At 52.6% G+C, this 16,576-nt stretch overlaps 2 protein-coding genes across 9 annotated transcripts in view; both read right to left on the bottom strand.

Annotated features, from left to right (window-relative positions):
* Positions 1–795: 795 nt before the first annotated feature.
* On the bottom strand, positions 796–11,527 carry LOC147040475 (fatty acyl-CoA reductase 1). Of its 3 annotated transcripts, XM_085901924.1 has the most exons (13): positions 11,206–11,527; positions 10,159–11,092; positions 7,065–7,313; positions 5,378–5,553; positions 5,127–5,306; positions 4,878–5,055; positions 4,069–4,113; positions 3,869–3,987; positions 3,710–3,777; positions 2,858–3,029; positions 2,657–2,786; positions 2,469–2,596; positions 796–2,331 (listed from the first exon to the last, which is right to left on the bottom strand). In XM_085901924.1, exons 2-13 carry the CDS (start codon positions 10,165–10,167, stop codon positions 2,169–2,171), a joined length of 1,617 nt encoding a protein of 538 aa, XP_085758050.1. In that variant the 5' UTR covers positions 10,168–11,092; positions 11,206–11,527; the 3' UTR covers positions 796–2,168. The 3 variants fall into 3 exon arrangements, with proteins under 3 accessions (XP_085758050.1, XP_085758049.1, XP_085758051.1); XM_085901923.1 differs by having other exon boundaries at positions 10,159–11,527; XM_085901925.1 differs by lacking the exons at positions 10,159–11,092; positions 11,206–11,527 and adding an exon at positions 8,084–10,087.
* Positions 11,528–11,963: 436 nt separating this feature from the next.
* magi2a (membrane associated guanylate kinase, WW and PDZ domain containing 2a) overlaps positions 11,964–16,576 on the bottom strand; it is a 36,545-nt gene continuing 31,932 nt past the window's right edge. The window contains exons 11-21 of one of the 6 annotated variants that reach the window (XM_085901919.1): positions 16,071–16,115; positions 15,871–15,980; positions 15,601–15,796; positions 15,333–15,518; positions 15,086–15,271; positions 14,812–15,022; positions 14,545–14,752; positions 14,326–14,478; positions 14,119–14,257; positions 13,898–13,986; positions 12,910–13,120 (exon numbers count right to left, since the gene is read on the bottom strand). In XM_085901919.1, coding sequence (XP_085758045.1) covers positions 13,064–13,120; positions 13,898–13,986; positions 14,119–14,257; positions 14,326–14,478; positions 14,545–14,752; positions 14,812–15,022; positions 15,086–15,271; positions 15,333–15,518; positions 15,601–15,796; positions 15,871–15,980; positions 16,071–16,115 — 1,580 coding nt within the window. In that variant the 3' untranslated portion in view covers positions 12,910–13,063. Of the gene's footprint in view, positions 13,121–13,897; positions 14,009–14,118; positions 14,258–14,325; positions 14,479–14,544; positions 14,753–14,811; positions 15,023–15,085; positions 15,272–15,332; positions 15,519–15,600; positions 15,797–15,870; positions 15,981–16,070; positions 16,116–16,576 lie in introns of all 6 variants that reach the window. The other 5 variants (XM_085901922.1, XM_085901920.1, XM_085901916.1 and 2 more) reach the window with 5 other exon arrangements.

Here is a 16,576-nt window from a genome sequence, read left to right as displayed (position 1 = left end):
CTGAGAGATCTATGATATCAACCAACTCATATAACAACATAAAACACATACATATTGTCATATAAAGCAGTTAAGCAAATGTCCGATTTTTATGTTTTAATTGGCGAATATAAAAACAAGGAACACCAGACAAGTTTCAACATAAATGTTTATTAAAATAATAACGATAAAAGTACATTTCAAACCAGCAATCTAATGTAAAATTGCAGTAGACACATTGGATAACAACATTTAGGCGTATATATATATGCATACACGTTATTTAAAAACTACTGTAAGTGTTTTGACTGGTTGAAGTCATATGAACTGAAAAAAGTGATTCGTTCACTGAAAAGATTCGTTCTTTTGAACGAATCGTTCACTCACGATCCAACACTAGCTGACATGCCCTACGTGCGACCGTGCCTGTGCGGTGAACCACCGACCACCCTCAGGCTCTGCCATCAGGCCATGTAAGTCCTTTTAAACATTGCAAAAAAAAATGTCCTGCAGTGAATTAAATGCCATGACGAGTTCAATAGTATTATCAGTAAGTCTATTTTTCAAAATCCAGCTCGTCTTCCCAGCTCGCTGTCATTTCGGCGTAGGGGTAGCGCCCTCTCGTGGCCAAGCTTCGGGCACAACGGTGACGTCACGTAGCGATCAAAAACAGTCAACTCAGCTAATGTCACTGCATAATGATGGCTAAACTAAATTGATTGACAAAACGCTTTATCATTGATCTAACAAAATTTGTTTGAAATATAGTGATACATAAAAATATGTGGGACGAAGACGTAGTAAAAATGTAGAGCGTTTGTACAAAGTGTCATTTAATGCAAAATAGATCTATATATTTTTTTGTCTTTGAAAAAAACAGACATGAAACAAGGCAAGCGCTGCCAGTACAAAAGTGGACGGGCACTCTCGTCTGGTTTATTTCACACTTAATGAAGCATGGAACAACAGACGTCTGATGGCATCACTGATCACGTTTGTGGTCGCTGTTGTCACTTAACAGTACTTTGGCCTTCAGTGCTAATCCGACGACGTTTTGGCTCGTAATCCTCTTTGGGAAAATCAAGAGGTCGCTCACATCACAAATCAGAAACACACTTTGCATAAATGTTTACTTTTTGTCCCTTTTTCCCCCTCCCCCTTCCGCTGCCTAACTCCAAATGGCTCAAGAGTCAACAACGCTGTTTCGTAAGACATGTCGAGAATACTTCCCAAATGATTTTTGGTAGTTTTATAAGAATAACTATTTACACATCTTTCAAATTAAGAACACGTACAAAGGGAAAACTCAAAAGAACGACAGAGTTTTTGAACTAAAGGGGTCGGTTGAGTTTCAAACATGTTTGAAGGTGTCCCTCATGGATGCGTACTTAGCCCCTTCTGCTCTCCTTGAGGGGAAACATTCTTTTAAAGTGCCCCTCAGTGATGAATACTTTTGAGATTTGTATTGGACCTTCAATTTTCTCCACAAAAATCACTGATGTTGATGCGCACTTGGCCCACATTTGTTTTTCTCACAGCAAACCACTTTACAAGGGTGTCATGCCGCAAATCGCCCAATACTTTTTTTCCCTTGTTCCTTCTCCTTTTACACTAGTGAAAGAGGCATTAGCGCAATATATTGTTCATTTCCCTTTGACGCAAATACATCACCGTGTTAAGGAAGCTGAGAATGACACCGTGGAACCATCTGTGTGCTTTTCTCGCAGTTACGTTGTGGGAAAAGCCAAATTTTTCGCTAAGCTTTGAGTACAAAGATGAAAAAGTAGTAAACTCAGTGTCAGTACAAAGAGGGCAAATAGGGGTCGTAGACCAACAGTAGGAAAGACGGCAGATGAAGGAAAAAAGAGAAGAAAAAAAAAAAAGTCTTTTTTTTTTTCCCCGTGCGTCATCTTTCAAAAAAGGCAGTATTATAGAAGCCCTGCAGAAATCCAACAAGACTCGGAAGTCCCACAAAAGAAAAAGTTCCTCGACTCCACGCCGAGTTTCAAGTAACAAAAGCAGAAGGCAAGTACGCAGTGGCGGCGAGGGAAAAGGCGCTGTGTTGCATATATTAGGAGAAAGAAAACACCAGAATCAATGACACTTTGTGGGGGCGGGGCGGGGCGGACGGACGGACGGACAGGTCGGTTGGTAGGTAGGTAGGACGCTCCGGGCTGTCCCGAGCGCCGTCAGTTGGTCAGGGTGCTGGACGCACGGAAGTAGGACAGGAACTTGAAACACAGGCTGACCACAAAGTACCAGATGTTGCGCGCCATCTGCGAGCGAGCGATGAACACCCTCCAGATGAAGACCACCAGCACCGTGTTGAAGGTGTAGCGGATGTTCCTCAATCTGCAAAACAGTCGTGTCGTTCCATACGTTTACAGACAAATCAGTCGAATGAATGTTTGATTGACTGGCCTGACTGAACGACGGCAGAATGCGACCAGCAGAGGGCGCACCTAACTCAAGAGAGCTGCGCGACTTACTTCCTCAGGTGCTGCCTGGCGGCCGGTATGTCAGACATGTCCTCGTTCAGGACGTACTTCTTGGTGCCGATGCAGTAGTTCTCGATGTACTCGGGCCAGTTGAGCTGGCGCACGTCAAAGTTGAACGTCTGACAAAGCAAACCAGTTGGTCAAATGGAAAGGGCAGAAGTCTCTCTCTTGGAGACTACCTTGCGGTCCTCCGGGCTCATCTGCGACATCAGCATGCTAATATTCTCAGAGTTCCACTCCCAATCCTGGCTGCTGAAGTACTCCAACAGGCTGATGGCCTTGTGAAGCCGGTTGAAGATGCGCATCATCCTGGATGGGATATCACGAGGGATCAGAACCATTTCCCCCCCCCCCCCCCTTACAACCGGGAGGCGACTTACTGCGGCTTCTGTCCCGACAGGCGCAGGACCAGGTCGTAGATCAGGGCGGGGAACTTGTGGCTGACCAGGATCCAGTACTGGTAGATGAGATAGTTGGAGGTGATGTTGGCGTTGGGTCGGCGGAAGGCCTGCTCCAGGGGGTTCCTCTTGAAGGTCGACATCACGTGGTACTCTAAGGAGGGATGCAAAAAGCATGAGCTCTTCCCAGCTGCCGGAGGAGCCGCGTGACCGCCGGACCGTTACATCACGGCACGCCACGGCGGGCCTCTGTTGCCACGGCAACCGATCGGGAGATGACCAGATGCGAGAGGACGGCGGACTGGAGGGCCCTCCGACAAAATCAACGGAATGCCAAACCACAATGCTAGCTTGTTCTTTCTCCCATGATGGTGAAAATGAGGCCTAATCCCGCCAGCGGCCATCTGCTAGCAATTCCCAGCGTGCTCGCTAATCTGACAGGAAGCAGAAAAAGATGCCCCCCCCCCCCCGTGACACACTGTCAGCCGGATATCCTGCTCACACGCCTGCTAATGGAAAAAAAAAAATCAACCGTCTGATGCCATGACATGACATCCAATAATACTGTGGTTAGCGTGTCCAAGGTGTGGCCCGTGGGCCTTTTGGTGAGCATCTGGCTCATTGTGGCCAAATTGTAATCATGCACTTTAGGCTTAAATTTGCTTTCTTTGAGGTCAAACAGCAGACCTCCTCATATCACAAATGCGGATTTTTTTCCTCTCGATTGTCTTCTGTGGCCAGCAGGGGCCGCAAGAGGCCCACCTTTACTTCAATTTCCATAGGCACATTTTCGGAAGCTAAAAGTACAACGTGCTTGCACTGGACGCGACTTACCGATCTCGCCCCAGTGGAAGGGGTTGATGGCGCCGGTCGTGCAGTTGTACACCAGAGCCGTTTTGGGTCTGCGGACGACGGACGGGGCCAAGAAAGAGCCGTTAGGATCTGCTTGGACACTTTGAGGGCAGGGCCTTGCCGACCGACCGACCGACTTACTTGTGCACGGCCGTGTACCAGCCCGCTGCCAGCGTGAGGTTGATGACCACGTCCACGGGGATCAGGTCGGCCACGGCGTCGTTGTTGGCCCGCATGGTGCGCAGGATGCCCTTGCCGGCCTGCCGGGTAGGTAGCGTGTCACAACATTCAGGTGTGTGCGTCAGCCAGCGAGCCAGCGAGCCGGAGCCTGTCCTACTTACAGCGATAAAGACGCCGCTCGGCCCGTTGAAGTTGTCGATCCAACCCTGAGGAGAGAGAGAGAGCGCGCGCGGGAGCTCAAATCAATCACGCTAACAGAGACGCGTGCGTGTTCAAGCCTTATCGCGTTACGGCCTGCCTGCGGCGGGAGACGCAGCGGCCGTGATTGTCAATTAGAGACCATTAAAAATGCATCCAGAGCGAGAAGAGCCGGCCGGCCGGCCGGCCGGGCGAACTCGTGTCGCGTCCGATAACGCGCACAACAGGAAAAGACGCAAGGCCGATGCCAAGGCAAGGTCGCGATAACAGATGGACAAGACGTTTATTTATTTATTTTTTTTAATCTCTCTTGCACTGCCACAGTTCAAAATGACATTTGGCTTCATTCTAGAAAGCCCCGTATAAAAATGTAATGTGAGATCATTAAAAAAATGACACTCGGGGATGAGGATTAGGAAACGTATTCAACGTAATGCGGAGGGCGACGGCCGTCCGGGTCGACACGTTTTGCTTTGAGCAAAGGTCGTCAAAGGTCAGACCTTGGGAGAATAAAGTTAAAACGGGACTGGTGTGACCCCCACGCCGAAACAAGATACGGAAAAGCGTCTCACAAACGTAATCCCGACGCCAGACGGGCGGGAAAGCCTAGGCGCGGGACGGAGAAGATGTTTGGACGGATGAAAGCAGCTTAAGCGTCTTCTGGAACGGCCCCGCCCGCGCGCGAACTCGGTCGGGCCGCTCCCCTCGCCGGCGGCAATTAAAAGCCGTAATCCTCCGCCACTTGAGCGGGATTACAAGATCGATATCTCACCGGGAAGGGCTCCTGCCAGCTGGCCCCCACGATAGACGGGCGGATGATGCCGATGTTGAGCTCGCCCTGCTCCTGCTGCACCACGTACTCGGCCAGCGCTTTAGTGTAGGTGTACGTGTTGGGCCGGTTGCCGATGAGCCGCGGCGTGATGTCCCGCACGATGCCGTCGTCCAGCCACCTGAAGGAAAGTTAGCCAGGCAATTGAGACCTACCTACCTGGAGTCAAAGGAAATATTCATTCCAACTCACTCCAGGGACTCGATGAGCTTGCGGGGCTCGACGGGCGGCGGGTAGACCACCTCGTCGATGTGCTTGCGGTTGCAGTTTGCATAGGCGGTGGAGATGTGGATGAAGGCCTCCAGGTGGCGCATGCGGCGGGCCAGGGCCAGCAGCTGCTGCGTGCCGATCACGTTGAGCTGCACGGCGTGTCTGGCGGGAGACGGGAAGGAAGCGGCGCTCAGACCAGGCGGCGGGCCCGCTACGAGCGCCGGGCTATTTACTTGAGCGGCTCGTCGAAGCGGACGGTGGCGGCGCAGTGGAAGATGATGTTGACGCAAGCGGCCAGCTTGTCGGCGTCCTCGGGGCCGATGGCCAGGCCCGGCTGCGTCATCTCGCTGCTGACGGCGATGATCTTGCGCTGGAAGTCGGCGTCGTCCGCCCGCACGCGGTCAAACAGCTGCGCAAAATAGCAGACGTTTGTTTCTTAAAAGACACGTGCAAATAGAGCTCGGTCGAGCCGAGGCTGCCATCGTCTCCGTGGCGTGAAGTGGAGTGAATATTTGAGACCCGAGTCAGCGCTCGGGAATGTACGTCAGCGGCCTCCCCAAACTTCAGAGCATCCATCCAGTCCATGATGGATGGCGGCTGACGCCAACCGGAATCAAAACTGGCCATTCTGGGTCGGGCGGCATTCCGACACGCGGCGAGAGATTAACTCAACTCTGCGTGCACACAATCCCGCCCACTGGCTGATAAAGACTTGGATTCTTTAAGTGAGGAATGTCGGAGGGGCGGCCGACGGGGACCATTCCCGCTGCGGAGAAGGATGCTTCTTAAATACCGCCACCGACGGTGAACAGCTGTTTGCGTTGGTGCGCCGCATCCGTCCGAGGCCATCGTCTGGAAACGCGGCCGGACCAAGCGGGGAGGGATGTGTGGGGTTTTTTGTTGTTGTTGTTGTTGCATCAAGCGTTATGCAACGCAAACGTTACGGCCCTGCCTGCCTGCCTGCCTGCCAGCCAGCAGCTGGCACCGAGGAGGCGGGGCGGGTGGCCGGCCGTGTCGTCCGCAAATGCTTCAAAAAAACAAAATGTTGCTTTGCGCTTCCTTGACAGTTCCACTCGCGGCGGGTTGGCAATTTCCGCGGCTTGACTTCCTCTGTCAAGGGAGTCGTTGCCGAGGATGATGGCCGGGGTTACAGGGGTCGCGTGTGCGTGTGTGTGTGTGTGTGTGTGTGTGTGTGTGTGTGGGGGGATGCCAGCGCTGCTTCAACGGCGGCCTTTGTGTAAGAGGGCGACGCCGTGGGCCGCTCAACCAGCTCTTCAGTGCCGGTGCCGGGCGCCGGGAAACAATAGTGCCACACACGTACGTACGTACGTACGTACGTACGCACGCACGCACGCACGCGCCCCTGCAGTCATGCGCTCGCCCGCTCAAGAAGGTCAAGGCATGAAGACGCCTCTGAGGAAGTTTTTTATGACCACCGGAGAAATTGCGGCCGTTGCAACCTTACTGGTTTTACACAAGTCATTCCTCACTTAAGTGTGGAAGGCTTATCGTGTCCCATCTCGCACGCAAATGCTTCATTCTGACAATACGAGCGCTCAAAGGTCGCCGTCTTGACTGAGTTACCAGGCGAGCGCGCACAACGGGTTTTTCCTCTAGCAGCTATTCTTTTGTCGCTCGCAGTCGCCTAGCTTGACGGGCGGACCTCGTGAGGGCCAAAGCAGAACGCGCCGGGCCATCTCGTCCGGCGTCGATCCCGAGCTTTGATGAGTCACGCTTGGCCGCTCTGCCCACTTCTGCGCTGCCTGACCACCTGGCTGTCCTTGTTCCCCCAGGAGAGATTCTTAAAATAATCCCGGTCGCCAAGGCAACGTTTGCTGATGAGACGCGTCTCCAAACGCATTTTTGACAAATTGTGGCGGTGACACCGACGGCGGCGCGTTTTGCAAATTCCAAGCTCACCTTGCACTTCATCATGTCATCCACCCTCTGCTGCATGGACTGTCCGGCTTTGGGTCGCACCAGCAGGAAGAGCGCCCGCACGTCCGGGCAGGAGCGCAGCAGCTTCTCCACCAGAACCTTGCCCATGAAGCCCGTCGCCCCCGTGATGAGCACGCTCTTGCCGGCGTAGAATTCGGCCACGGACGTCACCCCCGGTCGGGTCCGGACGTCCGTCTGTTCCCCGACGGGGTCCCGGTCTTTGCACTGATCCTGCATGCGGGAGAACATAGGCAAGCTTCAAAACAATCAAATAGCGCTCGGTCGGGTCCACGAATCTCGCCGCTGACGCTTCGACTGGAGCTTTCCGAGTGGTTTTGAGCGAGGGCGGCGCCTCGTGATGCAAATATCGTTTAGCCTGGCGGAACCCGACCCAGATGCGTCGTCTCCCGGTGACACGCCATGCGCTCCGGCCCCGCCCCTGCAATTTAATTAGATCATATCCCCCGCACCGGCAGAGAGTAATGGAGCGTGCCACGTTATTTGGGCCAACTCGATACAATAAATCGGGCGATGGCGGGCGGCCAGTTCCCTTCGGACCACAAACGCCGCCTCCGAGGCCATCCGGCGGGGCGGGACGCGAGCGCAGCTGCAAATTTGGGTTAATAACGTGAAGGATTCACAAATTCCGTGGCTGGTTTGGACCCGCGTGACGAGGTGTCGATACTTCCCGGTTGCTCCACGTTGACCGTAAAAGATCAAGTGCGTAAGGATATTTTCTGGCGGCGGCGGTGCATTTCTCCGAGGTCAACCTGACATCAGCACGTTTATCGAGTCTTGTTTGGTACGCGGCAGATTCCTGGCAGGTCGGCCCGAATCCCGCCCGGACGCGGAAACCAAATCCTCCCACTGAACTAAACAATGGCGTTCCTTGTCGCCTGCTGTATTAAATAACAATTTATACTCGGCTGAACCTTGCACACATCAAAGGAATCCAAAGTGTCTGTGGGGGGGGGGGGCAGAACTTCACCACGGATTAGCACCTGACAAGGGAAATGTTACTGCAGCGTCGACAAGCTCCTGGATTAAACACCTCAAATCTCAGATGGATGCCAGAGGTGCTGCCGGCGAGGAAGACGATTTAAGAAATCGGGTTTTCGAGCCGTGACTTAAGTTCTCGAGGCGCCGCCGTAGAGTCGGCCATCTTTTGAGACCTACGATGCCTCGGACCGTCCATTAGCGTGCGTGCGTGCGTGCGTGCGGGGACCGCGGCGGCGCTAGACAGATGCACTCGGCCTGATAGCATCACTGGCGGACAAAAGCCGACCAGAGTGGCGGCCGAGGGGGGGGGAAATGGAAGGCTGGCACGATGGTGTTAGTACGCTTGAAAGCAGGCAGGAAGTCGCTTCCATGATGGGGTGGGCCTGCTCTAATCTTACAAGATTACACAGATTAAAGAAGAAAAAAGGAAACAAAGACAAAATAAAATTCACATTCTATGTGTCTGTCAACATTCAACTGCCAATCACGAGTTATCAAAGTCAACAACACGAAGCGTCTTCTGTAATTACAGCCGCCGTCCGACCCGGACCGAGAAATCCACACCGGGACCAAAAGGTCTCGAAGGAGAATCTGCAATCACTCAATAGTTGTTGTTTTTTTTTTAAACCAAATTACCAGCAGGGAAATATTCAATTAAGAATAAACTGTTGTTACAAATAAGCAACATTTAGTACAAAATAGTATAAATATACAGTTAACACGGATTACAGAATGAGAATCTCATTCTGATTCACTTTCGTGTCTTCTTGCTACAAAGTCAGCATAATGATCTTTAAAACAGCGACATGGGCTGCCAGTACGTTTTCAAACGGCCTCCTTGGGCAACAAATGCGACTTGGACTTGGCTATAATTAGCAGTGTCGCGCGTGTATACATTAGCACGGTTGGAACTCAGGTTCATGTCGTGTACAGAACTGGATGACAGCCAGTGTGAGTGAGTGAGTGAGTGAGTGAGTGATGCTCATTGGTCCCATCAGGCCACTCCATCACTGGGCTGGTGACATACTATTAACGCCACGCCCTTCCTCTTCAATGTCATGCCACCTATGTAGCGCCTATTAAAAGTGCACATGGCGACACAATGTGGTGGGGAGGCGTCAAGATGAATTTGCTACATGGGAAGAATTTGGCTATTTTCCAGTAGAATGAAAGTCTTCCAAATAAGTATTTTTTACAAAAAAAAATCAAGTAATTCTAAAAGCACACGTCATATAGGTTACATAATAATATGCTGCAAACATAAAAGGCATCACATTTTTCATGAGATTTTAACCAAATAATCATATTTAAGCATTCGTCAAGGCGGACGTGGTAACAACGCGGACTTCCGGTTTGTTTAAAGAATACAAGTTTACATGAACTTTAAATGAGAAAAACCACAGGAACGCTACTCCCCGTATTTTGATGTTGGTTCTTCCTACTTCATTATTCCCAGTCGTAGTTGGAGGCAGAAATAATAATGGATGGATAATAATGGACGAAGCAGCTTTTGAAAGTACGAGTGCGACTTTGACACGTCAGGAAACTGCGCACCATGAATACTAAATATCAAAAAGTGGAGTAAGCTTAACATTTTTAAATAATAATTAAAACAACAACAACAACGTACAATGACTCTAGCGTTAAAAAAAACAAAACAACCAGTAACCAGAAAACACCACGTTGTTTCATTGTGAAGGCCAACATCGTCGCTTCCGGTATGCGCGGGGCTAACGGAGGCGAGCTAACCGCCGGCTTGGTGACTCTCGCGTCGCCCAACGCCCAGCCACCTAAGGCGGCGTCAGGCGTCTCCACGTCCGCCCGTCTGAAGCAAAGCACTCCACCCGTTCAAGCCGTGTCAGTAGCTTTCAAACGCCATTTGTATTCGAAGCGCGTGTGTTCCTCACTCCCGCCACGCAGCCGACAAAACCCGAAGATGCTCCAGGGTGGGGAGGCGAGCCGTTCGCGGCTGCGTTCCGCCGCTCGTCCGCCCGCCTCCCGACACGGCCCTCGAGACTCAACACTCGAGCCGCCCGCCGTTCGCTCCTGAAAATGGGCTGAATCAACGGCTTCTTACCGTAGCCATGAGTGGCGAGCTTGCTTCAGTCCTCTCGCGCCTGTCAAAAGAGGCAGTGCGGTGCGGTGCGGTGCGGCGCGGCAGCTGCGGTCTCTCTGCCTCCTCCCACCGGCCGCCCCCCTCGACCAACGGATGCTCCCACCACTGAGTCTGTGGGAGGGAGAGAGAGAGCGAGAGAGCGCGAGCGAGAGAGAAAAAAAAGAAAGCCTCCGCCCGACCCCGATGACAAATGTGGTACCCGCCCGTCCGCCCAACGCAACGCTGAATGAACGGACAGACGGGTACAGTACGTGTCGCCCCGCCCCGCCCCCCCTCGCCTTTCCTTTCGTCAAGCAAATTTCCGCCGAGCTGGCTACGCTACGCAGGCAGCCGTTTCTTGGAAGTTACAAAACAACGAACGCATCCTAATCGTTCACGCCGGCGTGCCCTGAACCCAAAATTGATACACGTCAATGACACTCCGCCTCTTTGATTACTTGGCAGAAATTCCATCAGTATCTTTAGCTTCCAGATAGCTACCCAAATAGTTTCTTCACAACGGCAGAGTACTTCAACACATTTGCTATTCTATCCGTCATTGTATTCAATTCTTCGAATCATTTCATTGAAGCATTCTTTCATTGGAAACCTCATCGACCGACGCACGCACGCACGCACGCACGTACGTATGTTCGTTCCTATAAATAGAATCAAATGTGTCAATCATGCAGCCAAAAGTATCGAGGACACCTAAAAGCTTCCTCCATGATGACGTGAGCGTCATATAGCAGAACAGGCTGAGCAGCAGCCGTGTCTGGAGAATGTCAAGTATGCCTGCTTGTATGTGCAGGCGTGTATCGAAACGGCCCAGACCACTCAAACGAGTCTTTTGGGGCCACAGGACCCCACTGTCACTTCTGCAGATGACGTCTGTGATGCTATCGGATTTCAGTGACTGTGGGGGGGGGGGGAGAAACAAAAACTGGTAAGGTTGTGCAGATTGCAATCATTATGAAAACCAATGAATACATCAAGACAAAAGACATGACAAAATAGGAACTTTCATACACTGTGGGATTTCCGCTGCCTCCATGGGTTGTTCCAGTCAAACAAGTCATGCGAGTCAACCTGTCATGACCTTCCAATTGTTGCATCATGCAGATCAAGAGGATTTGCAGTTTCACAGACGCTTTGTTTTTCAAATTGAATGCAACGCATTCATTCAACCGCCAACAGGTTTCTTCTTACACTTGGTTCAGTCAAACTGGGCTCATTTCAATGACTACACTAAAAGAAGAAGTAGCAACCGAAAAAAACCGGAAGAGGAACTACAGCACGATGACGGTAAACCACACCAGGAGAAAGTGTTACGGACATTGCACAACACAGAGGACGCCAATGAAAAATGAACATGTGACTAATAAAAACTGGTAAAGCGACGAGGAAAGCCAAGCGGGTTTAAAAGCCAGTCAACAGCGACCTCCAGTGGACATTCAGGGGAAAGACGACATTTTCATTCAGTGCGCCTTCGTGTGGACAAACGTATGCACTGCAATTCCAAATGTGCATGCCTCGTTTATCCAACCGAACAATGGTTATACTGTATTAAAAAAATGAAAGACACAATTTAAGATTAAACATAGTTAATAAATCACAAACGTGAACGGAGTGAGCTCATTTAACAATAACCTCCTGCTATGCACACGGTGAACTGCTTCAGAAACACCAAATTAATCACTACGATGTAATTAATCACTCCAGTTCATTCCGCATATGAATTATTAAAAAAACAAAAAACAAAACTATTTGTTTGTGGCACAGTGAGTCAATACATAGCATTGCTATTGTGTCAACGTTTTATTTGAGTCTTCAGAGTATCATACAAGATTTCTGGGAACAAAAACAAGTTAATATTTTTGTAGTGCTGCATTTTTCTTCATAAAAATAGTTGCTTCGCATACCTACAAGTCTGGCGACGACCGTTTTTTTTTTTTCTCGTTTTACACTACACAGTGATTCTGAGCTGTCATCAACACGCACGCACGCACGCACGCACGCACGCACACATTTTGGTTTTCGTTGCCCAACTAAAGTGATGAAAAAGACAAAAGACGCTTCCAAGTTGTGCTTGACAGTCCCTTGTCACCGTGGCAACCGAGATGACTTCTGCTTTACAACACGATTAGCGCTACGGACTTGATTGTACAAAAATACACACGAGCCGAGCCAAGCCGCACTTTAGGACCGGCGGGACATAAAAGCGCACGAGATGTCGACAGAATCAGATTCACAGTACGTCATGTATGGTCGTCATGGTTACTAGCAGCCTTGGTTAAAAACATCTACGCTCCGCCCCTCGCTCCTTCCTAAGGCACTCCATGCCTTCCTCGGCGTCGCTCCTCAGCCTTTCTGTTTGATTTACACGCTGATTGTTGTTGGGCCCACGCAGTCCGGTTAAGGCAAAGTCCGAGAAAAAGAGTCCGGCTTGTCGTATAAAAATCTGCTTACATTTGATTGCTTCTCAGTTTCGGCTGATTCCTCCAAACAAAAGTGGATGAACGTCCAGTTTTTAAGGTGGAGGGTGTCCAATAATTTAGTCCGTAGTCGAATAAATAAAACGAGTCGTTGGGTTTCCTCGGTGGCTCGCGCCGTTAGCTGGTCCAAGTTCCCGCCCGCAGCCTGTCCCATCCGGGGATCTTCCAGGGCCCCGGAGAGACGGCGGACTTCCCGCCCGCCGATTCCCGCCCGGGCTCCGGGCCCGGCCTGCTCGTCCCGTTCGCGTGTACGGCGGGAGTGGCAAGAAAGCCGCTTTCTTCGGGAATTCTCTGGCGTCCCGGTGCGGCACGCCGCTCCTCGCATCCCTCGCGGTCGGACCGTCCGCCGCCGCTCCCGACGCTCGCCGCCGGAAGTCTATCGAGCGGTGCGGTTACTTCCGGCAGGCTGGGAGAGGCTGAAGGGTGAGCGTCCCAAGAGGCGCCATTGTCTGGAAGACAGTCGCGGCGGGGACGTGGGTCAGGACGGACGAAAAAAAAGAACAGAGTACCGCGACGGACGCATGCCACCGCAACAGCTGCCGGCATGCCGTCAAAATAAAACGCATGCCGCAGGGAAGCGCTTCAAAATGATCCCATCGATTCCTCAGATAAAAATTCATGATGTAGACGCCAAGAAAAGCTATGTGGCTTTAAAAGGTGGGGCCTTCCCTGGTAAGTGATATGGGCGGCAGCGAGCAAGCGTTCAGGTTAGCGGCTAACCATTAGCAAACAACCTGTATCCATTTACAAAATGTCTGCCTTCGTGTTTACATGCTGAGTGAGACATGCTTCAACTTTCATGCTTATTATGGCAACTCAAACAGCACTTTGTGTACAAAAGTATCGGGACACAGCATGAGTATCCAAAATGAAAAAGCTCAAAGGACACATTTGAAATTCATTGGCTCCATGTGTGTCCCGATCCTTTTGTCCAATAAGCACAAAAGCACACACAGGATGACGCACGATCACGCCAGTGCGTAGCATTAGTGCTGAAATGTTGGAGAAAAACAAGCCTGCATTATTTGCATAACCATTTGGTATGCAAATGAGCACCTTGGATCGTGCTAAAATAAAATAAAAAAAATAGATGTCACACCGCTAGCTTGTTTTTTTTCTAATATTATTGTCTGAGGCAGAGAGGGTCAAAACATTAGGAACACGCACACACACCACGCAAGCGTGAGCGAGGGGTGAGAAGAAGAAGATTTGGCTCGGCCACAAACCGTGTCCTTGGGGTGCCCCATGAGGACGAAATAGGGGGCGCCATGCGTGTCACTTTTCATGCACATGGAGTGAGCGGAAGATACCATTCCTAAAGAAGGGGGGGCGACAACCTAGAGCAATCAGTTAGTGACACCACGGCGGTTAGCGGACGACATTAGCCGCGAGCGCGTCGTCGTCCGTGTGACGTTAGCCCGGGACGCGGCGGCCGAGGACGACTCACCGTAGTCGGGAACCTGTCCCGTGCCTCGTTTCAAGAGGAGACGCACACGCCTGCCGCCCGACTTGATCAGCTCGATGGCGCGCCCGTGGGTCATGTCCCGGGTGGTCTCGCCGTTGATCTCGATGATCTGGTCGCCCACCTGATGGGACCCAGAATCATTGATGATGAGGATTTAGAGACGAAGCAGTTTGGGTTTTTGCGGCGTACCCGCATCCTGCCGTTGCGTAGCGCCGGGCCGTCCTCGGCCAGCCTGAGGACAAACAGGTCCATCTTGTACTCCCGCCCTCCGCGGATGCTGAAGCCGAAACCCTTGACGCTCTTCTCCAGCTCCACCGTGAAGAAGTCAAAGTCCTGCGACAGCTGAGGGCAAAGCGACCGGCGTCACGTCGGACGGCAGAGACGACGCTCCCGCTTCTCCTCGCTTACCTGCACCGGCGGCATGCGGTAGTCCGCCACGGCGAATTGCGGCCGGAAGTCCAAGAGGGGCGGGTGGCGGTAGTCCAGCGTGGGCGGCTGGCGGTAGTCGGCCACCGGGGGGTGTCGGTAGTCCACGGGCGGCTGGCGGTAGTCGGTGAAGGGAGGCTGCCGGATGTCCGGTTTCACGTCCTGCCGGGCTTTCACCTCCGATCTGTAACTGGGTACGTTTCAGACAATTACACCAGTTGTGTAGAAAAAGAAAAAAAACTTTCTTACCTGCCCTCATGTGGATAGGTCTGCGTCGGGGGTGCCGGCAGTTGGCCGCCGCCGCCGGGGCTCCGCTGGGCTTTGGCGTCCGACCGGGTGGACTCGGCGGCAGCCGGGTCGGGCTGCGGGCCGACGGCGGGCGGCTGCGTCCCGGGGCTCTGCTGCGCCGGGGGGCTCGGCTTCTCCGAGGCGGGCGCCGACGGCGGGTCGCTCGCCTCGGCTACAACCAGGTCGGGGATTGTCGATCCCGAGTCCGCAGCGAGCGCTTTTGCGGCAAACTGACCTTCCTGCGGGACGATCCTCAGCGTGACGCTCAGGCCGGCGTCCTTGATGAGCTTGACGATGTCGGCGTGCGGCATGTCGACGATGGACTGGCCGTTGACGGCCAGGATGCGGTCGCCCACCTTCATCTTGGCGCAGCGGTCGGCCGGGCTGCCCTCGATGATCCGCCCGATCTTGTGCGGCACCGCTGTGGGACATGAAGGGTCAGCGACTGACGCCGCTCGTCCCGATACTTTTGAGCGCCTTACGGTTGGCGGCGGGCGCTTCGGGCCGGTTGAGCGAGCTGATGATGACGAAGCCGAAGCCTTCGCTTTCTTTCCGGTGGATGAGGACGTCGCTGGGCTGGGCGGCGTTGTTGGCCTCCGTCAGGTCGCTCCGCGGTGAGCTGTGCTGCGTGGAGCCCGAGTGGCGCCCGTTCTCCTGACACGAGTCGCCTACGCGGAGAGGTTGGGTCGAGAACCGCGACGTAGTGTCTGGCGTGGGATTCCCTCCCTCAGGAGGAGACGCTAGACAAACCTGCGGCGGCCTGCCTCCGCCTCCTGATGATCATGTTGACCTGCCCGTTGCGCGCGGCGCCGTGCATCAGGTCAATGACGTAGCGATGCGGCTTGCCCACCACGGGGATGCCGTCCACGAAGAGGAGCTCGTCGCCGGGTCGCAGACGCCCGTCCACGTCCGCCGGGCTCTTCTCGATGATGGCGCCGATTAAGATCTGTCGGGGCGAAACGCAAAATGGATTAGAATTAGGATGAGATTCAATTCAATTCGAGCCTTGGCTATACGAGCCTTGTCACGCCTCTCCGGACTCACGGGCTGGCCCGCCTCGTCCCCGCCCAGAACCCTGAAGCCGAAGCCGGACTTGTGCCTGCGCAAGTTCACCTCCATGTCCTGGTACTCTACAAACAGACACAGCAGGATGAGCGGCGGGTTCCCGCGGCGGGTTCCCGCGGCGTCCGCTTTCGCTAGCGACCGACGAGGCACTCTACCCGGCGAGGGGTCTGCGGGAATAGTCGTCCTCGGGGCTCCCGATTCTGCACAGACAAGGAGGCAAATATTATCGGGAGGCCCTGCTCGGCAATAACATCACCGCCGCCATCCATAAAAGTCACGGCGACCATTATAGCCGTCACTCATTGACTGCTTGGGAGAGTGAAATCACAACCAAGCCAAATGTGACGTACCTGATTGATTCGAATTCTTATCTGTAGATGGATGCCATCTGATTTTGGCGTGTAAGTGAATTTGGCTACGCTTGCGGAATAAAAAAAGATGAGAATCGGGTCTTTACTCATCATTAACATGAATCCAATGATGAGGTAAACGAGAATTGAGCCGCTCGGCTTCGGCTAATAGCAAGGCCAAACCGGACCTCGGGGGGAAAAAGTTGGGCGTTTTACAAGCCAAAGAGAACTTTTATCATCCACACCAAAGAACATCATCTCTTGTTGACAGCGTTTACAACGTCAACCTTCTGGGCGTCTCTAAAGGTCGT

The sequence above is a fragment of the Syngnathus leptorhynchus genome, chromosome 21 (genome assembly GCF_054491065.1).
Source record: "Syngnathus leptorhynchus isolate UIUO chromosome 21, UIUO_Slep, whole genome shotgun sequence".
Taxonomy (NCBI): domain Eukaryota; kingdom Metazoa; phylum Chordata; class Actinopteri; order Syngnathiformes; family Syngnathidae; genus Syngnathus; species Syngnathus leptorhynchus.
The sequence above is the reverse complement of the archived record's forward strand: the minus strand, read 5'-3'. Positions and strand labels throughout refer to the sequence as shown.